The 24,382-nt window shown below is 44.6% G+C and overlaps 1 protein-coding gene and 1 long non-coding RNA gene across 2 annotated transcripts; one reads left to right on the top strand and one right to left on the bottom strand.

Annotated features, from left to right (window-relative positions):
• The first annotated feature begins 10,397 nt into the window (after positions 1–10,397).
• On the top strand, positions 10,398–12,788 carry LOC146968579 (uncharacterized). Its single transcript, XR_015034302.1, has 5 exons — positions 10,398–10,453; positions 10,845–10,916; positions 11,097–11,208; positions 11,676–11,745; positions 12,537–12,788. It is a non-coding gene; the product is annotated as an uncharacterized LOC146968579 (long non-coding RNA).
• A 27-nt stretch (positions 12,789–12,815) lies between these two features.
• On the bottom strand, positions 12,816–14,497 carry LOC146968578 (uncharacterized). Its single transcript, XM_085760375.1, has 4 exons — positions 14,401–14,497; positions 13,953–14,315; positions 13,593–13,772; positions 12,816–12,865 (listed from the first exon to the last, which is right to left on the bottom strand). Exons 1-4 carry the CDS (start codon positions 14,447–14,449, stop codon positions 12,816–12,818), a joined length of 642 nt encoding a protein of 213 aa, XP_085616501.1. The 5' UTR covers positions 14,450–14,497.
• Positions 14,498–24,382: the final 9,885 nt, after the last annotated feature.

The following is a 24,382-nucleotide window of genomic DNA, read 5'->3' as shown; positions in this document are numbered from 1 at the left end:
GGAGGTCAGAGAAGAAGAAGAAGAAGAAGAAGAAGAAGAAGAAGAAGAAGAAGAGGAAGAAGACGGATTGTCACCGGGACAAGGCCCGGGAGAAGACGGGAGAGATGGAGAAATGGAAATAGGGGGGACAGACGATGGACAAGTGGCAGGAGACGGAGGAGAAGAAGCGGATGGAAGACAACAAGTGGGTGGAAGAGAAGAAGCGGGTGAAGGAGCAGGAGCAGGAGGAGGAGGAGGAGGAGGAGGAGGAGGAGGAGGAGGAGGACCAGGACCAGGACCAGGACCAGGACCGAGACCAAGACCAAGACAAGGAGACCGACAAGGCGGTCTAGTGGAACGAGAGAATTTTGTGTCAAAACACGGTCAAATTCAATGGTCGTGCGTACCGTACAGAGACAGAGAACGACAGGCGGGCGCTGCTGTGGCTGTGGCTGCGGCTGCGGCGGCGGCGACGGAGAGTAACACCGAGACCGGACCCTCGGGTCCAACCGAATACGCGCGCGCGCACGCCCGCAACCCGGCCTCCGCGTTCGCCCTGTTCCTGACGCCCGACATAGAGAACATCATCTTGGACACCACGAACCGGGAGGGCGTCCGCAGGTACGGACGAGAGCGCTGGAAACCCATGGACCCGGTGGACCTGCGAGCTTTCGTGGGCCTGCTGATCTTGGCCGGGGTGTACAGGTCCCGAGGCGAGGCCACGGCCAGCCTGTGGGACGCGGAGAGCGGCAGGGCCCTGTTCCGCGCCACCATGTCGCTCAAAACCTTTCACCGCTACGCCAGACTGGTGCGGTTCGACGACCGCGAGACCAGGGCCGCGCGAAAGGCCACGGACAAACTGGCGGCCGTGAGGGAGGTGTGGGACGCGTGGGCCGAGCGACTGCCGCTCCTGTACGTGCCCGGGCCCGAGATCACGGTCGACGAGCAGCTGGTCTCGTTCAGGGGCCGCTGTCCCTTCCGCCAGTACATGCCCAACAAGCCGGCCAAATACGGCATCAAGTCCTGGGTGGCGTGCGACGCCAAAAGCAGCTACGCTTGGAAGATGCAGGTCTACACCGGGAAACCTGGGAGAGGAGAGGGAGAGGGAGAGGGAGGGGTAGGGGTAGGGGTAGGGGTAGGGGTAGGGGTAGGAGCAGCAGGGGGAGAGGAACGAGGAGGAGGAGGAGGAGGAGGAGGAGGAGGAATGGGGGGAGGAGGAATGGGGGGAGGAGGAGGAGGAGGAGGAGGAGGAGGAGGAATGGGGGGAGGAGGAGGAGGAGGAGGAGTAGTAGAAGAACAAGAAGAAAGAGGAAGAGGAAGAGGCGCAGGCCCAGGCAGGGGCAGGGGCAGGGGCAGGGGCAGGGGCAGGGGCAGGGGCAGGGGCAGGGGCAGGGGCAGGGTCACGGGCCCGGGCCCAGAAAAGAACCAGGGGATGCGGGTGGTGCTCCAACTCACCGAGGGACTGAGGGATCGCAACGTGACCTGCGACAATTTCTTCACCTCTTACGAACTGGGACAGCGGCTGCTGAGCAGGAACCTGACCATGGTCGGCACGGTGCGAAGGAACAAACCCGAGCTGCCGCCCGCGCTGGTCCTGCCCTCGAGGCCGCCGCGCGGCGTGTTTTCGTCCCGGTTCGCCTTCACGCCCACCACCGCGCTGGTGTCCTACGTGTCCAAGAGAAACAAGAACGTCGTTCTCATGAGCACCAAACACACCGCGGACGAGGTCTGCGAAACCCGCCGCGACAGGAAGCCGACCATCGTGCTGGACTACAACAGCAACAAGGGAGGCGTGGATAACCTGGACAAGGTGGTGGGCACCTACAGCTGCAGGAGGATGACGGCCCGCTGGCCCCTGGTCGTCTTCTACAACATGATCGACGTCTCCGCCTACAACGCCTTCGTGATCTGGCGAGAGACCCACCCCGAGTGGCTGACCGGGAAGCTCAACAAGAGGAGAGTGTTCCTCGAGCGGCTGGGAAAGGCGCTCGTCACCCCGTCGATCGAAAGGAGGACGCGCGTGCCGCGCACACAAGCCTCGGCCGCTCTCGTCAGAGAGGTTCGCGCCGCAGCGGTCCAAGCTCGCGATCTGCGCGCAGCCCGCGCGGCTGCTGGTCAGGGGGAACGAGAGGGGCACCGGGAGGAGGAGGAGGAGGAGGAGGAGGAGGAAGGGAGGGAGGAGGAGGAAGGGAGGGAGGAGGAGGAGGAGGAGGACGAGGAGCGGCGGCAGGAGCGGCGGCAGGAGGCGGCGGCGGCGGCGGGGGCGGCGGCGGCGGCGGCGGCGGCGCGTACTCAAACCGCCGCGACCGCGGCGAGTAAGAGGAAGAGGTGTCAAGTTTGCCCTACGAAAAAAGACAGCAAAACCCACACAAAGTGCTGTGGCTGTAGGAAATACGTGTGCAAAAGCTGCTCGCTTCCCTTCTGCCCGGCGTGCGCTGCCCAGGCTGACCTATGCGCTGAAGCGGACTGACTGACTGCCTGACTGCCTGGCTGAGTGCCTGCCTGCCTGCCTGCCTGCCTGCCTGCCTGCCTGCCTGCCTGCCTGCCTGCCTGCCTGCCTGACTGACTGACTGACTGACTGACTGACTGACTGACTGACTGACTGACTAACTGACTGACCCTCAGGGCTACAGCTGATGATTCTGATGGCAATAGTGATGATAAGTGATGTGTTACCATGTAGGAATAAACCAAGAATGAAATAAAAAATAAAATAAAAACATTGATTTGAAAAGAGAAACCAAAGTATTTGTGTTTTTTGTGTCATCTCTATCTTTCACCGCTCTCTGTCCTCGATGGGAAAACCACCAGACACAGACAACACACACACACACACACACACACACACACACACACACACACAGTCCTCTCCAGTAGTAAGTGGAACGTATGACCCAGCCGGGAGAAAGTGGACACTCTGACCCTAGAGACGTGCATGTGTCTTCTGTCTTACACACACAGAGAGAGAGAGAGAGAGAGAGAGAGAGAGAGAGAGAGAGAGAGAGATACGGTCACACACACAGACACGCTGTCCCCTGCAGTAAGTGGAACCTATGACCCGGGGGGAGGACACGGTGGACACTCTGACCCTAGAGACGTGCAGGTGTCCTCTATCTTACAGACACAGACACGCTGTCCCCTGCAGTAAGTGGAACCTATGACCCGAGGGGAGGACACGGTGGACACTCTGACCCTAGAGACGTGCAGGTGTCTTCTGTCTCACACAGAGAGAGAAAGACACACAGACAGAGAGAGAGAGAGAGAGAGAGAGAGAGAGAGAGAGAGAGAGAGAGAGAGAGAGAGAGAGAGAGAGAGAGAGAGAGAGAGATACGGTCACACACACACGCTGTCCCCTGCAGTAAGTGGAACCTATGACCCGGGGGGAGGACACGGTGGTCACTCTGACCCTAGAGACGTGCAGGTGTCCTCTATCTTACACACACAGACACAACACACACACACACACAGTCCCCACATTTGACCCGGACAGGAGAAATGGGACACTCTGACCCGAGAGGACACGCGTGTGTTTCCTGACTTTTCCATTCATACACAAAGTCCTGTGCCCTGGCTGGGTAAAGGAGACCCAGAGAGAATAGGAGAGACTGATGATGATGATGATGATGATGATGATGATGATGATGATGATGATGATGATGATGATGATAATAATGATAATAATGATAATAATAATAATAATAATAATAATATCTTCCTTTGCCCTTGGTGGGTAACAATGTTGCACCTCTCTCTCTCTACCTCTCTCTACTGCAGGGGACAGCGTGTGTGTGTGACCGTATCTCTCTCTCTCTCTCTCTCTCTCTCTCTCTCTCTCTCTCTCTCTCTCTCTCTCTCTCTCTCTCTCTCTCTCTCTCTCTCTCTCTCTCTCTCTCTCTCTCTCTCTCTCACACACACACACACACACACACACACACACACGGGCCTGTGCCATAGCTGGGTAATTCTGACCTAGAGGGAAGACAGTTTGACCCTAAAGATCAGGGGTTGTATGTCCCAATGTTAGGTCAACAGGAGGGTTAATGCACAGACAGTGTCAGACATCACAACAAAAGCATGCAAGCTTTTAGATTTCAAAACAGAAATCAATCTGTTTGACCTGAGCAGTTGTTCTGTGTTTGAACAGCAGTTTGTTGATTAATTTCATCTGAGTAACATGGTTGTCATGCAGGTGCACAGTTCAAACACTGGACACAGTGTTTGAACTCTGGCAAATAATTGTCTACAGCAACCAGATCATCCTCAACAGTCGACAGGCAATGTTTTTGCCTTCTATGTGCTTGTTTGTATATTCACTTAATATATTTGTTCCCCAGTTTTCTTTACTTCCTGTATTTTACTTTATGTGTGTGTATGTGTGTATGTATGTGTATGTATTATATTTTAATATATATACTGTATAACCCTGGTGAGTGTGGAAGAAATGTTGATGTATATGTAGACTGATAAAAATATATAAATATACATAAAAAGGTAAAATTTGATTTGATTTCAAATTTGAACTCTGACACCCCCTTGTGTTGCTCCATCAGCATGGAGGTCTGGAGTCCTGTCCTCTGATTGTCAGGTTGTAGCAGCAGGAAGATGAAGATGAAGATGAAGCAGCCTGGTCCTGACTGGATGAAGTGAGTGTAGATGTAGTTGTTGATGTGTTGTTGTCTCCTGTGACAGGGAGAAGATGATGTGCTGCTTCCTGCTGCTCCTCACACTGACCTCCTGTGTCTGTGGTGAGTTTACTCCTTCACTTTATTCTCTACAAACTGATACAAGTCCTCAGTTAGTCTGCTCCTCACTTTCCCTCTGTCTCCTCAGAACCAACATTTGTAGTGAAGGTGACACAGAGCTCCTATCAGGCAGAGGAGAACCACAACATCACACTGGAGTGGACCTTCACCACCACTCAGGGGTCAGCAGAGCCGTACATTGTCTACTGTCGACTCTTCACTGATGATAAACCTTTAGTCCTGTATCATCTACATGAAGGTGATGAGGTCTCAGAATCTCAGAATAAACAGTTTTCAGGACGAGTCCAGTGTGACAGAGACGTCCTCAGAGAAGGACGAGTCAGACTTCATGTCTTCATACTCAGGACTGAGGACTCAGGACGGTACCAGTGTGAAGTTCTTACTGGATATGGTGAAGGCTCTGACACCTGACACCTAAACGTCTCTGGTGAGTTAAGTCCAGTAAAGAGTTTTTAACTGTTTGGTGTAAACACATAAGTCCAGTCCCAGAGTTATGGAGTGAAATTACTGCCAAAACCCCACAAAGCATGTTTTACTCACGCCCAACGATTCACAAACAAACTATCGAATAAATACACCATGCTTCAGAAACAAAAAACATATTTCTTCAAGTAAAGAAAAAAATCATTCAAGTAGAAAAACACAATTCTACAACTACAAATACAATTCAGAGTCCACTCTTAGAGACTCACAGACCTCTGTCACTCTGAAAGACCACCAGGTCCTTCAGGACTTTCTACAACACATTTTAACCTTGAAGTCCATATCTCTAAATGTGACTAGTGTTTATTAGTGTTTAAAAATAGACATAAAGTTACATTTATAAGTGTAATATTTGTTCTGATAAGTGAAAAGTTTCCTCCTCAGATGAATCATCACATGTTGATGTCCTTCACAGCAGCTCCTGATCAACCAGAGACTCAGAGACCAACTGAGAGACCAGGACCTGAAACACCTGGACCAGAGGGACCAGGACTAGAGAATCGGGGAAGGACCGGCCTCTGTGTTGGACTGGGACTGTTATTAGCAGCAGTAACAACATTTCTACTGCATCGCTGTTCCTCTAGTTGTAGATCCAGTGATGAAACCTCAGTTCACTGGAGTAGAGACTCTGTTCCTCAGAGAACTGAGAAAGAAAGTCTGACACTTGACCTTTCACCTCCCTCGCTGTCTTCATACAAACAGACTGAGGAGACCAGCACCTGGTCTGACCCAACAGAACCAGCTGGACCCTCTCACTTTCAGAACAAGTCAACAGAACTCACTAAGTGCTGATATTGAAGGCAACTGGACTTCTTGTGGTTCCTGAAGACCTTTCCCCTCTTCATTTCTAACCTCCAAAGTGTCGTCTCCCCCTAAAGGGTGAAACACCTGGGACTCTCACTGTTTCTTTTTTATGTGACAGTTGAGGTTCCTGTCACTATGCCTCCAATTGATCGTGTGCCCTGGCTACTTGGCCAAAGGGATGTCCCTTTGGGTGACTGGCAAGCGCGCATGACTCTTGCCTAGGAGGTGTGGGTTCAATCCCCGCCCGGGCCCTCTTCACCTTGCCACATTCTGGCGTTGTTGGCAGGATCCATGTAGTACTAGTGGTGGGTCCATGGATTCCTAATGTGTGGCAGCCTGCGTGGAAGCACAAGGACGTGCTTGTGAAAAGAGGGAGAGAGATGTGACAGTTGAGGTTCCTGTCACTATGCCTCCAATTGATCGTGTGCCCTGGCTACTTGGCCAAAGGGATGTCCCTTTGGGTGACTGGCAAGCGTGCATCACTCTTGCCCGGGAGGTGTGGGTTCAATCCCCGCCCGAGCCCTCTTCACCTTGCCACATTTAGAAATGTCTTCAAGAACCAAAAGAAGTCCAGTTGCCTTCAACTTCAGCTCTTAATGACCTGATGACTGAGAACCTTCAGACACAAGTCAGAGAACATCAGCTCAACTCTTGACTCATCAAACTGAGACTCTCTCTTTAACATTTGCTTGAGGTTTTCAATATTATGTTCACGTTAATGTGGATGTGTCATTGTTTTTTGTTTTTTAAATATTCGAAATAAACCTTTGTTTACAAAAGTTGTCACCAGTCTCTTGACAACAATGGAAATGTTAATAACAACAAAATAGAAAAGTAGAATAGACTAACCTTTATTGTCCCATAGAGGACATTTGTCAAGGACTCAACTGCATGGTAGTAGATGCCTTGCAGACAATAAATATATCTGCGATTGTTAGAGACGTACACGCACACACACACAAACAGAACACCAAGTCATTGGACTCTCCGAGGCCTCAGCATACGCAGCCTCAAGAGATATTTAATTCATCATCACAGCAATAAAAAGTCAGATAAGGAGCTGAGTGGACAGGGAGAAGCTGCTCAGTGGAGCTGTGAGGTGACTCCAGTGGGAGCAGCAGTGGCGTCATCTGCTGACACAAACACGTGACTGCAGGTGACATCAAGACACATGGATATGTCTCTGTGGCGCAATTGTTTAGCGCGATCAGCTGTTAACCGAAAGGTTGGTGGTTTAAGCCCATCCAGGGACAGAGCTTCTTTATCTGAGGATTGGAGAAGAGGAAACCTTAAGATTTGATACATCTGAGCCTATATGTAATATCACTGTGAGCTTCTCTGAGCCTCCAGACTCCCTGGTTCCCACACTGATTCAAGAGATGGAAACTTTACTGATGGAAGTTTTCCACTATGTTTTTATTGCTTAACAGACTGTCAGGGCAAATCTCCCTGTGGGACAATAAAGGCATCTGTCTAAATTCACTTCTGGTTGTAGTCATTCATTTATCAAATTATATTGAACCATGTGAAAGCTTCAGAATTGATGGAGGTTGTTATTATTGTTGTTTACATCGTTGAGTTTCTTTTACACACAACTGACATCATGTATAAATACATGTTTATTTACAATCACAATCAATCAATGTATTGTTCACGCAGTAACATTTGCTTTGGACAAATCGCTATACTTATTGCTGCAATCACAACATACATTGACTTATTGTAGCTCTGGCTAAAAAAAAGGATGAATTTGGTGGATTTGCCAAAGAGTAAAAGAAATTATGGACAAATAGGTTAAACTCTAATGTCCACGTATGAGAAACATTAACAGTAACAAAAACTAGCGTAAAAACTGTGCAAATAAGTTTAAAGTAGCAGGGGTGTGTCCAGACTTTCTGACCGGGGTGGCCCTAGTGGTGTGCAGACACACACTAACACACAAACACACATGTTAGCATTGCATTGATATACAATGTTTGTCTTCATTCGCCAATGTAGGATATTTTATTCTGAACTTGTATGAATGTAAACATGGGATTACATTCATACAAGTTCAGAATAAAATATCCTACATTGGCGATTATAGAATTGATAACAAACAGGAAATTGTACATTTAAAATGTGAAATGTAAAATGTATAGCAGGTATATTTACCATTAGGCAGTTCTGACAAAGAAACAAAGAAATCTCTCAAAACAAACACTAAAATCTTGTGACAACACTGTAACACAACGTGTTGAATGCTGCAACAATGATTAGTAACCTCCAAAGTAAAACAGGCTACGTCCTAAAGAAATGTCACGTTTTAAACTGCTGTCAGAGAATGAAATGCCACCATTGATGCGAAATATTTCCCGGACAAAATAAAATACTTTAAATTTGCATCAGGGCAGCTGGTTCCCTCAAAGAGACTTTTAGGCAGTTTACTTCACATCAGATCTCTGTAGTTGAAGGACCTGTTGAACATGGCTACAGGAATTTCATTTGTTTGAAAAAAAAAATGACTCTCAGGTCAGAATGAAATTACACAGACCTTCTCCAGATTACAGATATACAATCAAAAAAGACATAGGGACCTTTCTTTTTATTGTTGTTATTTCTCTTACTACAACTCATTGCCTCTTCAGGCTGTGTATGCTGAGGCTTCCAAGGGTGCAATGACTTGGTGTTCTGTTTGTTTTCCTTTTTTTTCTTCTGTTGGATGTATGTGTGAGTGTTTATGCCCAATGGACGTAACTGTCATATGTGTATTTATTTCTCACGTTGAGAGTCCCAGGTGTTTAACCCTTTAGGTGGAGACGACACCTTGGAGGTTAGAACTTAAAAATGCCTTTTGGATGAGAGATGAGATGTCTTCAGGAACCAGAAGAAGTCTAGTTACCTTCAATATCAGCACTTAAAGCAGAAGTAAGTGGAATATTTGTGTTCATATAAGTCTTAAATAGTTCTATCTTCCGACGGCAATCACACACATATAGAGTGTTTGGTCTGAAACACGGGTCTGTCAGTCACTCTGCTCTGCTGTAAGCCGAGGAGAAAACTTTCCTTGTACCCTACAACCTTTATCCAATGAGGAGAGAGAACGGCATAAAGGGGCGGTCCTCTGTGGGTCTCATTCATGAAACGTGAGTAAATCTGTGTGTAGATTTGCACATAAAAGCTCACTCTACTAAAACTCTACTCCGGATTCATGAACGGTGCGGGAAACTCAGATTTGATCGTAAACACGTGTGTAACTTCATGAATGCCAACCCATCGTAACCTAACAACACGCCCCCGGTGATCAGCAATTAGCATAGATCTCCATACATGAATAGCCATATAAGGAGATCCTGACCACCATATTAGGAGGTAGGTGCATCCTGCTCACCTGCGGCCATGACGCAAACGAGGAAAGAGGGAGAGAGAGAAAAAAAGAGAGAGATTGCGGATCGAAGTCATTTTGAGTGAAGTGGAGTCCAGAAAAATATTTAATTATCTTCTGTTAGTGGTGGTGTGACTGGGACAGGTCAAAGGCTGGAGGGAAGAAACAGATTTAGTGAATTAAGTATCCTTGGTTGATTAAAGAACCGTTTAAGAAGTAAGGCCAGAATAGTTCGATATGAAACATGAAAAAAATAAATAAATACACACAACTCCAGAGCTACAGCAGCGACGGGAGGAGGAGGCTCTTCACAGCCTCAGCTGTGGAGGAGCATGGTTGTATCAACACATGAAGTTATATTGGCAGGTTATATTGTTACAGAAGCACCAGCCGTCTGTCACAGCTCCATCCAAACCGGTGCTGACTGCGCTGCTGCGCAGGGTATACTGTAGCAACACAAAAAAGTTTTTTCCGGTTTTATATCAGATTATTATCATCATAAGATGGAGCCTTGACGTGTTTGTGTGTGTCCGATCCCTAAAACGTCTCTCTCTCCAAATATTTCTAATTGTTTGTCATGTTTAAATTACGTGTTTCAAAGGCGTCGGCGTATTTTGAACATGAGAGAGAGTAATATGGATTAAAATTGTAATTTTCAACAGTGACAAGCAGTATTTATTTGCATTCCTACATTTACACAAGCGCTACACACAGTCCGGAGCAGGTGTAGATTTTGTGAGTAGCTACACTCTAAAAATGAAAACTTAAAGTTGTTGGCCTTACCATATTTTTTCAGCTGACTAAACAAAAAACATTGAGTTGTGTTGTAAACTAATAAACATTATTTATTTCAACTATCTTTTTCAAGTTTTTTGGCTAAAGTTGGCCTAACTTAATAACTTGAGTTAGCAAACCTCAAAACTGTGCATTTGAGGTCAGGACAAGTTCTAGAAGTTGAGACAACAAGAACTGGGGTCTCCAATGCATATCTGCAGGGGTTCCACCACAACGACACTGCTGCCATGTGCTGCCGACATCTCTTACACTTCTTACTCTCAAGGTGAGTATTTTGCTCAATATGGTACTAAAAGTCAGGGTTCACGTGTGCAGATTATACATTATTATATATTTATTGTCCCCCTCACGGCTAAAGAGAGTTGTAGATGTTAATTGTTTACCAGTTAGCTCTGTTAGCTCCGTTAGCTCTGTTAGCTCCGTTAGCTCTGTTAGCTCCGTTAGCTCTGTTAGCTCCGTTAGTGCGGCTACAGTGGAACTGGAGCTCATTTATTAAACACAATGAGCAGTGCTACAAATAACTGGTATACTGCTTATGTGTGCCTCTGATGTTAAAGTTTAATGTTACTTTAGAGACTCATTTTTACAATTGGGTGTCATGTAAACATGAATATATATGACATTAATTGTTGTTAATTGTCTTGGTGGACTGACAGGAGAAGATTGAGGTGCAGCCCATGGTCACAGAAATCCAGGAGAGATGGCCTGCCCTGTGTCTTAAGGAACAGGTAAGAAAATGTGTGTGAAAAAGTTGCTAACTATTTTATATCACAGAACTATTGCTTGCCTTATACAACGAGTAATTCAGCACCTTGCCAATAAAGGTATTCAGAAACTGACTACTTAAGAGAAAATCCATGTGAACTGGTTCGGTTGGATTAATGTGTGCTGTTTTTTGTTTATTTCAGATTTGCAGCAAGTTCTGATGTGTAACCAAGGAACTGTTGTGGACATTTAGAGCAGCCGTGCCAGGAAAAGGGACAAGACAGGGAGAGACGCTTGGCTGTTCTTGATGAACAGGTGAATTCATGTTATAAATATCATGTATTTTTGATTATGGTTCAGGGTTACCTGAGCAAGCCCTTAAAGGGATAGTTCACCCAAAATTGAAATTTCTCTCCTTGTGTCGACTAAGGGCTGGGAGAAGTTTCAGAGTTATCTGTCGCTTCTCTGAGTTACAGGGGGTCTTGGCATAGCAGTGCATGTCCATATAACGGTTGCAAATGGATACCAACTGTCTTCGTAACAAAAAGACACACCAAAAAACATCCAAATACCTCCATAGTGCTAATGTCCCTCTTGTATTGAAGCCCCGAAATGCGATATTGTCCTGAAAAAAATTAAATCTGTCTGTCCTCTTCCCGGTTCGTCCAAATTTGATGGATGCCACCCCAATATAAGACCTAAGTTTAAACTAGTCACAAATTAATCTCAGCTGCACTGTTTTTAACCAAATGTCCTATGGCTTTCCTGTGTCCAATTTCCAGACATCACAATGCATCAAAGCAGAGCATGTCTAGACCTCAGATTTCAGAGACACTTTTCCTGAAACGCCTGGTGAGTACAGAATGTCTGTTTTTATTTTTGGTCAACCATGAGTGCACATTAATTATCATGCACATATAATTCTCTATGCCATATTGCTTTAGAATATAGAAAAGATGAAATATCCACACCTTGGATTGTAGCTCCCAAAAAACCGTATTAATCACCAACGCCCCATATATTTTTGCCTTCCACCTACAGTAGCGTAACCCAGCTTAATGGCTGAGAGCCTCCTTTCTCCCTGGAACACAAGTAATTTATTTAACCAGCCATTTAATTTAAGGTTGAATATGGAGTTTTACCAGAATACCACAATCTATTGATCATTGTAGGCAACAACAACAGAAGAATAATTCCTGCAGTCCGTTGCCAGACCGCTGCTTAGTGTAGCACACTGTTGCTTGGGACGCCGCTCTGACCAGAGTAGCACAGAGAAAAACTATTTAGGATATTTCATTTCATTTATTAGTTTATTTCATAGGGACAGTGCACCACTAATCAACAGAGTTAAAAGAAAACTGTAAGTGGGGCAGAGTTAGCCAACAAGGCTAGTTACCTGATGTTTCATTTTTACCGCCATTGAACAGCTTCAGACTATTGTGATGTTAGATAAATGACTTGTAGCTTGTTACAGGGATGAATAGCAATTAGAATCACAGGCAAAAAAAACTGTATAGCACAGTAACTGTACACTACAGGTTTACTCAGGCTGAGACACAAATTTAAAATTACACGCTGACATAGGTGTTTAGTTATCTTAACAGTGTTTATATTGAATTTGGTTGAATTTCTGCTTTCAACAGGACACCGATCCAGAAGACAGACAAACAAAAGGGGTCCAAATGGGAGTGCTCACCGTGTTCGTGGATGGTGCACCGGCCTCGCTTCAAACTGTTAACAGCATTGCTGTGGTGTTGCTGTAGTGCTTTTTGACTGTGTTGTGGTTTGGACTCTTTTAACAAGTTTGGCCACACCAGTCTGCATCTTTTTGTTTGTGGGTGCAGTGTACAGTACTTGCACTAGATAGATTTAATCATATTTGCTGGAATATTGCATTAAATGTTTAAATAAAGATGTTTTACTTAACTAGTATTATTTGTATTTGTATTATTTGTTGTTTTAGTTGCCACAACTTGAGAGTATTTATAAGTACAACTTGAATTTTTGAGTTTTGATGCATTTGAAAGGTAACTTATCTGAAACAAAAATAATAAGTTGAGACTACTAAATTTTAAGTGTTTAAAAAACTCAAAATTTGAAGTTATCTTTAAGTTAATTTACAAGTTATCTCAACAAAAGATAATTTGTTGGCTTAACTTTATGTGGTTTTATTCAAAACTTGAGAGTTTTAGTTGGACTCAAAACGCAAAAATCTATTGCAGCCAGTTACCTAGAATTTTTGAGTTTTCACAGCCCTTTATTTTTTACGGTGTACGAAAAAATCAGCACTACTAAAAGATTGATGAATGCGGAAATCGCACGTAAATTTGCGCTGCTCAGGGTTTACACACAAATCCGTGCTGCTCACGTTTCATGAATGAGACCCGAGTGCAGCCAAGGGATGCGCGTGAATGTGGTGACGTAGGGACGAGGGCGGGGACTGCTAACTCCATCTGCTGACAGGAAGTTAGCCAAAACGACCGGATCACTTACTTCTGCTTTAATGACTTCTATTGACTTGTTCTAACAATGAAAGGGTCCAGTTGGTTCTGTTGGGTCTGACCAGGTGCTGGTCTCTTCGGTCTGTTTGTATGAAGACAGTGAGGGAGGTGAAAGGTCAAAAGACAGACTTTCTATCCCAGTTCTCTGAGGAACAGAGTTTGTGCACCAATGAACTGAAGTTTCATCACTGGATCTACGACTTGAGGAGCAGCGTTTGACCAGTAGGACTGTTACTACTGCTGCTGCTACAAACACCAGTCCCAGTCCAACATAGAGGGCGATCCGTCCCCAGCTCTCTGGTCCTTGTCTTTCTGCTTCTGGTGTCACTGGTCCTGGTCTCTCAGTTGGTCTCTGAGTCTCAGGTTGATCAGCAGCTGCTGTAAAGGACATAAACATGTGGTGATTCATCTGAGGAGGAAACTTTTCATTTTTCAGTGCAAATATTCCATGCATAAATCTGACTTTGTGTCTAGTAACCTTCAGTGATTTGGACTTACAGTACGTGTCCGGTCTCACAGAGCTGTTAGCATGGCTCTAGATGAACTGATTCAACTCACCAGAGACATTCAGGTGACATTCATCAGAGCCCCTCCCATATCCAGTGAGAACTTCACACTGGTACCATCCAGAGTCTTCAGTCCTGAGTCTGGACACATGAAGTCTGACTCGTCCTTCTCTGAGGACGTCTCTGTCACACTGGACTCGTTCGGAAAACTGTTCATCCTGAGAATCTAAGTTTTCATCACCCTCATGTAGATGATACAGGACTTTTGGAGCCTGGTGATCAGTGAACAGACGACAGTAGATACCGAGGGGCTCTGCTGAACCCTGAGTGTTGGTGAAGGTCCACTCCAGTGTGATGTTGTGGTTCTCCTCTGCCTGATAGGAGCTCTGTGTCACCTTCACTACAAATGTTGGTTCTGAGGAGACAGAGGGAAAGTGAGGAGCAGACTAACTGAGGACTTGTATCAGTTTGTAGAGAATAAAGTGAAGGAGTAAACTCACCACAGACACAGGAGGTCAGTGTGAGGAGCAGCAGGAAGCAGCACATCATCTTCTCCCTGTCACAGGAGACAACAACACATCAACAACTACATCTACACTCACACAACCACTATAGTCTGAACAGCCAAAAAACACACGATCTGATTTCACGGAAAATCAGATATAGGCAAAAAATCTGAATTGGACATCAAGGCCTGTAGTAAAGACAACCATACAGAGGTGGTTTCAAATGTGATTCTGATCAAATTTGTAGAGATCCGATTCAATGTGAATGCGTCTTCTGCATCACTTGCAGCACGACAAAAGATGTACAACGTAATTCCGGAGACGGAAGGCGTCGCTGGTCTGCCTGCACCAAACGGACCGTTCCACTGTCTCTCTCTATTTCTGTCGCTTTCGTGCAATTAGCAGTTTATTTACACCACAGCTCCACATAACGACTTGGGACATGAACACCACTGTCATCCACTTTGTTTGATTTTTTGTTTGGGCATAGCTTGTTACCATAGAACACAATGTGGATATGATACGCAATATTGACACAAGCAGATCATTGTAACATGTCATGTGGACTTATGAGATTGGATCCTGATCAGACTTGCCAAAAATATCGGATTTCAGTCTGAACAAGGCCTCAGTGTCAGAGGCCAAGTGAGTGCAGTTCACTGTTTTCACCACTAGATGGTGGTAATGCTCTGTCTTGAGTGATGTCTTTCCTCTGGATGAATAACGAGAACTCATTCCTCCAATATACATAGAAACATTGTGAGCCACACAACAGGTGGTTTCACTTTTGTGTCTTAGACAGAAGAAAACATCAATGTAAACAACACAAACAGGAAAACAATAAATTGTTCACCCTTTTAGTTTAGTTGAGTGATGATCCACCTGCTGACGTTTGGAGACTAAACTTGGGCTTTAAAACACTGTCACTGTTTCCACTGTTGGAGTCAAACCATCAATAAACTGCTGTATAAACACAGTATAATGCTGTCAACTCTATATCAAACCATCAGTTTCATCATTCATCTTGATTCTAAAGCCAACCAGTGCTGCCTTCACTGTCCTGGAGAATAAGAGGAGCAGCAGCACTGATAGAAACCTTCAGACAGTCTCTACCTGAACCAACAGCAGCATCAACACACTGAGTCTCACTGAGTCTACACTACATTTACACCAGGATCAATGCAACAATGATCACTACTTACTGTGGTGGAGACACATGGAGCTCCGGTCTGTTGAAGTGAAGTGAAGTCACTGCTGGGAAAACTGCTGCTTTTCACAGGAAACTTGTACTTGTTCTCGACTCCCCACCCCTTTCAGGTGGTACCAATCACATGCATCTTGTGACATAGACGCATTGGTGCTCGCCCCCCCCCCCCCCCCCCAAAAAAAACTTTTTTTTTAATCCAATTAGTTTCTCATCACTTTACGTTGTCAGGCTTCTTTATCCATGAGAAGGTCGGTTTTGCAACTCTCATTATTGTTCTTATTAAATCCGGGTCAAAATTGACCCTAACACAATAAATGTCATAATTTTAACGAGAGTATTTTAGAATTTTGTGAAAAAATTGTTTTGTTTTATTTTGTTTAAATAGAGGTTCCTGACAAACTTAAAAAGCCTTGATACAATATACAAATTTATGTGGTACTTTTATGCATTTAAAAACTTAAAACGGGTCAGTGGTGACCTGAACACAAGTAGTAGGGAGGTTAAGCCCAAGAAATAGGCCTTTGACTTCAAGTCATGATGCAAAGGTCCCCTTTGGCATGGAAGTACCTTAGGGTCATACAAATAAATCTATCCTAAGACACAAGTGAGATCACACTTTGTATTTTTTTTTTTTTAGCCACCGACCACACTTAAAGCAGAAGTAAGTGATATATTTGTGTTAATATAAGTCTTAAATAGTTATATCTTCCGACAGCAATCACTTACATAGAGTGTTTGGACCGAAACACGGGTCTGTCAGTCACTCTGCTCTGCCCTGAGCCGAGGAGAAAACTTTTATCATATCCTACAGTTTTTATCCAATGAGGAGAGAGAACGGCATGCAGGGCTGTGTGTGCAGCCAAGGAACGCCGTGAATGTGGTGACGTAGGGACGAGGACTGTTATGGTGCGTTCAAGGAAACTCGTAACTCGTGTTTTTCCGACCTGTGAAGTTGTACCAGTTCAATCTGGTACGAGTTCACGGGTCAGAAGTTACGAGTGGCCGTTATAGTGACTTTCACTGGTAAAACAGGTCGGAAAAACACGAGTGGGTTGCCTGGAACGCTACAAAGTCGTAAGTTGTGACTTGAAGCTGTAATTTACGGTCTCAAAAGCCTACCTGGAACGCAGCATTAGCCAAAACGACCGGATCGCTTACTTCTGCTTTAAGAGCACCATATCGTTGCTTCTGTTGTATCTATAATAACTAATTTGGTGTCAAAGTGTACCTTTTGGGGGTCAAAGAATCCAGTGAAATAGGTTCCAAGACAAAAAAAAACAATGACGTTCTCTTTACCATGACTATTGGAGCTAAGATAAAAATGCATGCCAAAAACACATTCCATTTAGAATGTCCATATAAACTCAGGCAGATGTGAGCTTTCAGCTCCTGGATGTGATCTACAGCTTCTGAGACAACATGGAGCTGCTTGTATGACAGGATATTGGGTTTTATTAATGTAAAAACATTAATAAAACTATACTTATACTGATTTGTTAAAAATCAGGCGGAGTTCAACAAATATAGCCTACAAGTAGTTAAATAATAAGATGTAATTCATATCACAGTGGTGTCAGGAAAGACCAATTAACCAAATATTGTGTTGGTCAAAGTATAGGCCTATACCTACAGTAGAACTAGTAACTGCTTGTGTATGTTGATTAAAAAAAAAGTTGAATTTACATGTATGACCCATTCTGGGGCATATAGAAGTCAAGTTAAAGTCAAAGGAAAAAAGTTTTTACTGTTCTCAAATGTAAACATGGGTCACATTGGACCCTCTACATTATTTAAGGCTTATATAACCTGATACTGAATACATTTTACATTGTGCTCCTAAAGTAAACTAACAAATTTTAGTGTAGAGCGCCCTTAATAAGCAATGTTCAGCTTTTATGTACATATAGGGAAGTTTAGGTTTGCAGCTCCCACATAAAGCATATGATTAGGACTGACTTATTTCACCAGCGCAGTATAGCTGGCTAAGATCCTCTCTTAGAGTAATGTTGATAAACTGGTAAGCTTCATTATTTTGGTAGATTTTTACTTTTCTGAATGCTTGTTAATGCTCATCTTATCAATCTCATGATGTTACAGTATCTTTATTTCTTACTTCAAATTACTGTAACCATAATGGAATGTTGTGACTGGACTTGAGGCTTCCTATGTCAGTCCACCCTACAGATTGAAAAACATTAGATCCTTGTTCATCATTCAAACTGAGAAACAATCCTGAAATATTGCAATCATGTTACAAATAAGCACATCCAGCTGAAGGCATTATAGTTTACTGTATGGTGGGCAAAATGTGTTTTTAGTATGCATTTTCTTAATTAAAAAAAGAAGCATATTTTAGCTCAAATAGTCATGGTAAGGAAAACATCATTGTTTTTTAGTCTTGGAACCTATTGGATTCCTTGACTCTGAAAATGTACAGTTTGTCACCAAATTAGTTATTATAGCTACAACAGAAGCAAAGCTATGGGCCTCTCAAGTATGGTCGGCGGCCATTTAAAAAAAAACGTGTTTATTTCGGATACAAAGTGTGATCTCACTTGTGTCTTAGGAGAGATTTATTTGTATGACCCAAGTTGGCTCAGGCTACCACAAAAGTGATGGAATTCAAAATAACAGGTCACATTTGTAGCTGTAACTCCTGACTGTCACTAGAAAAGGGAGAAACTGACTCAGGATCAGTCTGTGGTCAGTCATTAAAGACATGAGACAGAAAAACAAGGTTGGAAACTGCAGAACAAAGTGTCTCTGAAATGCATTGATTCCACCTCAGTCTTGTTATAAATATATATATTACAGCTTCAGTTTCTATTTAAAGTTTATTGTCTGGGCTCCGAGCTCATCACTGCCTGAACAGGATTTCAAAATCTTAACCTCCACCCTTTTGGGATGCTGCAGGTGGTGGTGGGGTTGTAACAACAGGCAGTAGGTCACAGTACAGGACAGCAGTGTCACTGGCAGCAAAGAGGATGATGGGAAATGTTAGCAGTTTAGATAATCAACCAAATTGAGATGTGTGTATGACTGGAGTGAAGTGTGTCATATAACAGTAAAGCGATGCAGGAATCTCATTGAACAAGTTCAGACTCAACGTTTCCCTGTGACAACAGAGAAATTATCTCTCTGGTCTCAAACAGAAGTGAAAGGTTTTATCAGAGCTGCTCCAGAATTGGATACAGCAGGAGAATCATGTTGGCTGCTGTTCAACTTGGTCACACAACAGTGCATCACCTCTAAAGTACACACCTAGTAATAACCAATGTAGTGTAGACTCAGTGGCCCTCATTTATCAAACTTGCGTACACAAAAAAAATGGGTGTACAACAAATTCACCGCAAGGATTGGCATTTATCAATCTGAGCGTGAGCGTACGGTACGCACAAATCTCACGCCAGCTCTGACCAGGTGTACGCACATTTGGAACCAGGTAGAACATGCAGGAAGGAGTGCTGCTGTGTCAGAATGATTATTAAACCATAGTCTAATAACGCAGCGATGTGGACCACATGTTGTTGTTGTTTATATTGATAAAAAGATAAAAAGTAGCCAAAAAAAAAAAAAAAAACTCAGAGACTCAGTGTTGATGCTGCTTCACTTCAAGTAGAATCTGGTTGGTTCAGGTAGAGACTGTCTGAAGGTTTCTATCAGTGCTGCTGCTCTTCTTATTCTCCAGGACAGTGAAGGCAGAGAATCAAGCTAGATGCTGAAACTAGTGGTTTGATGGAGGTAAGAGTTGACCTGCTTCACTACAACAGCAGACACAGTTCATGCACCTCTAACTCCTCTGGCTCGAGGCTCAAGTCAAGACAAGTCAAGAAGTGATTCAGATCCTCACAAAGTCTCTCCTTATCTACGCAAGTTGGATAAGATCACTCAGTCAGGATGCAACAAAGCATGGCTTTGCAGATATGTGCTGCCAATTTGAGTAGTGTGTGTGTGTGTGTGTGTGTGTGCACGTCGTGCAGAAAGTCTGAAGGTTCAGAAGCAGCCGAGTTTCTGTTGATCATCACTCAAATGTGAAACTTTAAATGTGATTCTCTCTGTTCAGTCAAATAAAGATCAATAGAGATATTGATTCACCCACACTTCTTCTCTGAGCCAAAGATCTCAGGACCAGGGAAGCTGGAGGATCCAGGACGAGCTCCTGATGTTGGTGAGAACATTTTTAGATTCATGACTGAAACACGTCATCATCGTATTGATTGATTTATTGATAATAATAACAGCACTGATTGACTTTAGACAGAATCAGACACATTTATCTTTGAAGATGAAGATCTGTTATCATGAACATGAAGGAAAAAAGTCCAAATGTCGACGTTGTGATATTGAAGTTGAATTTCTGCCTGTTTCTAATGTTTAATGACGATGATTTAATGATAATTTTAAGGGTTTATGGTTTTTTTTTAATCTTTACTGTCAGTTTTTGTGACATTTGTAACGGTGTAGAAAGCTCATGAAGATCACACTGTTCAATCAATATCTGTTTTCTCTTCATTTCTCCTTTTGATTTTCTCATTTATTTCATTTTTCTCTTTAACCTTCCTCTTGTGTCACCAGTGACCTGTTTTCAGGTTTTAAATGCATAAATGTATCACATAAATTTGTTTATAGCATCAAGGCTTTTTGACTTTGTCAAGAACCTCTATTTAAACAAAATAAATACATTTGTGGTGTTAGGGTCAATTTTGTCTCGGTTATAATGATGAGAAACTAAGTGTTTTTAGTGTATTTTACAGCTGATTTAAGACTCGGGTCGAAACCCTAACACCTAAGAAAAAAAATAATATATTTTTTTCTCATCAATGATCCTAAGATCCTAGATACTAATAGGCTAATTATTTTATTTATTTATTTTTAGCTTTTTTGGTGATTTGTGCCAAAAACCCAGTGAGGGATGGTGAAGTGTAATGTGTAATTTCAACTCCAACACTCAGATAGGACAATGACATAGCTATTTGACCATTTTGTGTTAACTCATTTACCTACACAAAATGGTCTGACGTCCTATATCCGGCTTACTGACAATTGACCATTGAATGTTCCAACTGTCAACGGTCAGTTGTCAGTAAGCCATTCACTCTGCTTGTTTGTTTTTCACTGAGCACCTGTGCACAGCAGTGGACACACAGAGTGTTTGCATCTTATCTTTTTTTTTGCACCAGGTGACAGTTTGTTGGCGTGTCCCTGCAGGTTCAGTGGAGTATTGAACTCTGTCTCCCCCTTGTGTGAGAAGCAGGTGGCTGCAGCTCCAGAGTTTGTCTCAGTGTGAATGTCAAGTTCCTGTAGCTGGTTGTTGCTCCATCAGCATGGAGGTCTGTCATTGATAAATGACCACTCACCTCACCCTTGTCTCACCTCCCAGCTCTACGGTTCAGGATCTCTGGAGGCTTCATCAGAGGAACTCAGCTCCATCACTGCTGTCAACAAATCTCTACAAAGCAGCTTCTGAGTCTGAACCTGTAAACATTATCCAGCTTCCAATGAGCTTCTTTCGCCACTAAAGATTTGATTCTACATCTAATTTTTTAAGCATGTGAAAGCTGTAGAGACCAAGAGGACGGTCTCACAGAGCTGTTAGCATGGGTGTTAGTATTACTCTAGCTGAACTGATTCAACTCACCAGTGACGTTCAGTCGACATGAGGCTGAATTCCCACCATATAACTTCACATGGTACCGTCCTCAGTCCTGAGTCTGGACACATGAAGTCTGACTCGTCCTTCTCTGAGGGCATCTCTTGTCACACTGGACTCGTCCTGAAAACTGTTTATCCTGAGACTCTTGAGACCTCAACGCACAAATGTAGATGATACAGGACTTTTGGTTCTTTTTGATGATCAGTGAAGAGTTCACAAAAGACGATGAGTGAGTCTGCTGACCCCTGAGTGTTGTTGGTGAAGGTCCACTCCAGTGTGATGTTGTGGTTCTCCTCTGCCCGATAGGAGCTCCGTGTCACCTTCACTACAAATGAATTAAAAATAGTTTAAAAGTGAATGTTGCCGACAACGCCACCTAGGTTGAAGAGCCCAGGACTCTATAACTATTATACCCCTTTCCCACTGGCCAAAAAACCCGTTTAAACCCGCTAACAATCGGCTTTTGGTGGCAGTAGGAAAGGCGCAAATGACTCCGCCGCCTCGTCGGCAAGCGACGCGGGTTAAAATCGCCTTTAATCGGCTCGGCTCCGACCGGCTTGCAGTGGGAACGCCAGACCCGCGTCAACCCGCTAATTTACGTGATGACACTGAACGTTACGTGACGCTACGTCATCGCGCCGGTAGCATCTCATATGGCGGCACGGTGGCACAGTGGTTAGCACTGTTGCCTCACAGCAAGAAGGTCCTGGGTTCGAATCCCGGGCCGCCCAGGGCCTTTCTGTGTGGAGTTTGCATGTTCTCCCCGTGTCTGCATGGGCTCATAATCTGGAGTTGGTCCCTGGGCGCTGCACCGTAGCTGCCCACTGCTGATCAGGGATGGGTTAAATGCAGAGAAAGAATTTCACTGTACTAGCTGTATATGTGACTAATAAAGTACCTTTACCTTTATATCACGTACCAAAACAAAGCTCCGCTCCGCTCTGCTCTCATCCGAGACTGGGATCAAAAGATCAGAGAACACTGACCAAAAACGATAGAAAAAAAGAAAAGAAAAGAAGCGACAGTGTGTTTAACTGACGTGTTGTGCCGCGGACGTCCGTCATCCGGCCGCAGCAGACTCTCTGTCCTCCGCGGTCCTGGTGCTCCAGGTCAGCCAGAGAGTCTGCCTCGGCGGACGGACCTCACTCCGCGGCGGGCGGCTGTGGCATGACTGTGTGTGTCTCTTGCACCGCGGATGAGAGCGGGGCGACTGGTTTATGCTCTGTCTGATCCCTCAGCGGGGGGTCAGACTCGGCTCATTTTGGTCAATGTGATAGGGGCCAAATGCCGATTATTAGCGGGTCGACCCGCGTTCAAAAAACCCACGTCGACCCGCTAATTTTAGTGGGAAAACGGCTTTAGACACACAAGTTCTTTTTAAAATCAGATTTGAGCAGAGTTAAAAACCACAATTAAAATGAGAAGTTCACCAAGATTTATTACAGAAAACAGTCCAAAGTTTCTCTCTGTGGTTCACACAGTCCTGGATGGCTCCTCTCAGGCCCAGGTGTCAGATCCCCAACTCTGGCCGTCTTTCCTTCGTCTATGGTCCACACTCTTCCCCTCGGGTCCGGCACTCGATCTGCCTGTTAATACAGAAAACACAGCCACCAGCTCTCCGAACACACCAGCACACACACTTCTACTCTCTTTTCCGCCTGGCCCTGCAGCTGGTCCCCTCTGTGTCTGCTGCCCAATATGGGAAAAACAACACTCACGCTTTTCCTGGCTGGAGTCGTTGCGCCAAACAGACACAGGCTGCTGCACTTCAGGTAAGGTATAGGTGTGTCTTCTCCCGCTGGTGGTCTCCTGGTTATCTGGCTGGTCCTCTACCCATGGCGTCTGTTCCGGACCCACGCCGCTCGCCTCTCCCTCATGTCGATCCCGGAAGAAGCGGCGGCTCAGTGTGGCCAACTTCGTCCCTGCACCGACCTGCGCGACCTCCTCTGCGTCCGTGTCTCTGTTGCGTGTCTCTGTCTCCTTCTCCATCTCAGGCCCCGTTTATACGTACCCGGGTATTTTTAAAAACAGAGACATTAACCATCGTTTGCACCCTCCGTTTACACGCAAACGGAGAAAACGCCCCTGAAAACTCCGGCCAGGGTGGAGATTTTGGAAAACGCCGTTTTCACGTTTGCATGTAAACGGAGGAAAACTGAGAAAAACTGAGATTTGGGTAACCTACGTCAGACTCTGACGTCTAACCATAACCATATTACATAACTTAATAAAATAAATAAATAATAATAATGATAAAATTTAATGCAGACTGATGTGTTCATTGTAAAACATTTATTTATTGATGTAACGTTAAATGGGGTGATTTCTGTACAGAGTCCCGAGGCTGGGCTGCTCTTCTGCCACAATTGTTAGATTTCATCAATGAGACCAACATTTATCTCCTAAAAATAATTTAAGCAGCCGGTGGTAAACCTCTAAAAACCTGCGGGTAAGTTATTTAGCCATCGTTTTGATCCCGGGAGGACGACAGAGGCTGGCAGACCAAGCAGCATTGCAGAGCGGACACTGTCTCTGTGATGTCCCGGTCGTTTCTCCACAGGTGGAGCTTCACTTCTCCGAAAAAAAAAAAAAAAAGCTTCACCTCTCTGAGAAACATCGGAGCAAACTTCTAAACAGCCGTCATCTGGATAAACTGGCCGTATATTTGGCATCTAAACAGTTACTCCCCCCCCCCCCCCAACCCTCGTCTGAACCAGAATCGGGACACACGTGAACGTGCAAAACGAAGGGCTAGGGCCAAGGGGGAAATTGGAATTCACCCTTACTGTGGCGGAGACACATGGAGCTTCGGTCTGGTCTCAGGTCAGTGAACTCACTGCTGGGACAAACAGCTGCCTACCACTGACAGTACCAGCATAACCAGACACCATTGTTTGCATGCCTGGTTTGGTAGAAACTGCCTGAAGGTTCCTATCAGTGCTGATGGTTTGATGTAGACAGATCTAACTGCTTCACTCCAACAGTAGACACATGTGGGCACCCGGGCCCTCTTCACCTTGCCACACACTGCTTATGTTACTCAACAGATACAGACGCTCTTGTGAAAACAGGTCAAGAACTGAATAAGATCCTCATTCAGCCTACGTATCTAGTTA

Source organism: Trachurus japonicus, chromosome 18 (assembly GCF_045865225.1).
Source record: "Trachurus japonicus isolate A0001 chromosome 18, Traja_1.0".
NCBI classification, from domain to species: Eukaryota; Metazoa; Chordata; class Actinopteri; order Carangiformes; family Carangidae; genus Trachurus; species Trachurus japonicus.
Note: the sequence above shows the minus strand (reverse complement) of the source record. Positions and strands in the feature narration are given on the sequence as shown.

Excerpts from the sequence above, each read along its gene's own strand:
- LOC146968578 (XM_085760375.1), bottom strand. The coding sequence starts at position 14,449 with ATGATGTGCTGCTTCCTGCTGCTCCTCACACTGACCTCCTGTGTCTGT. Across the intron at positions 14,316-14,400 it reads ACTGACCTCCTGTGTCTGTG|AACCAACATTTGTAGTGAAG; the intron begins GTGAGTTTACTC and ends CTGTCTCCTCAG. Across the intron at positions 12,866-13,592 it reads CAAACGCTGCTCCTCAAGTC|TTGTGGCAACTAAAACAACA; the intron begins GTAGATCCAGTG and ends AATACTCTCAAG.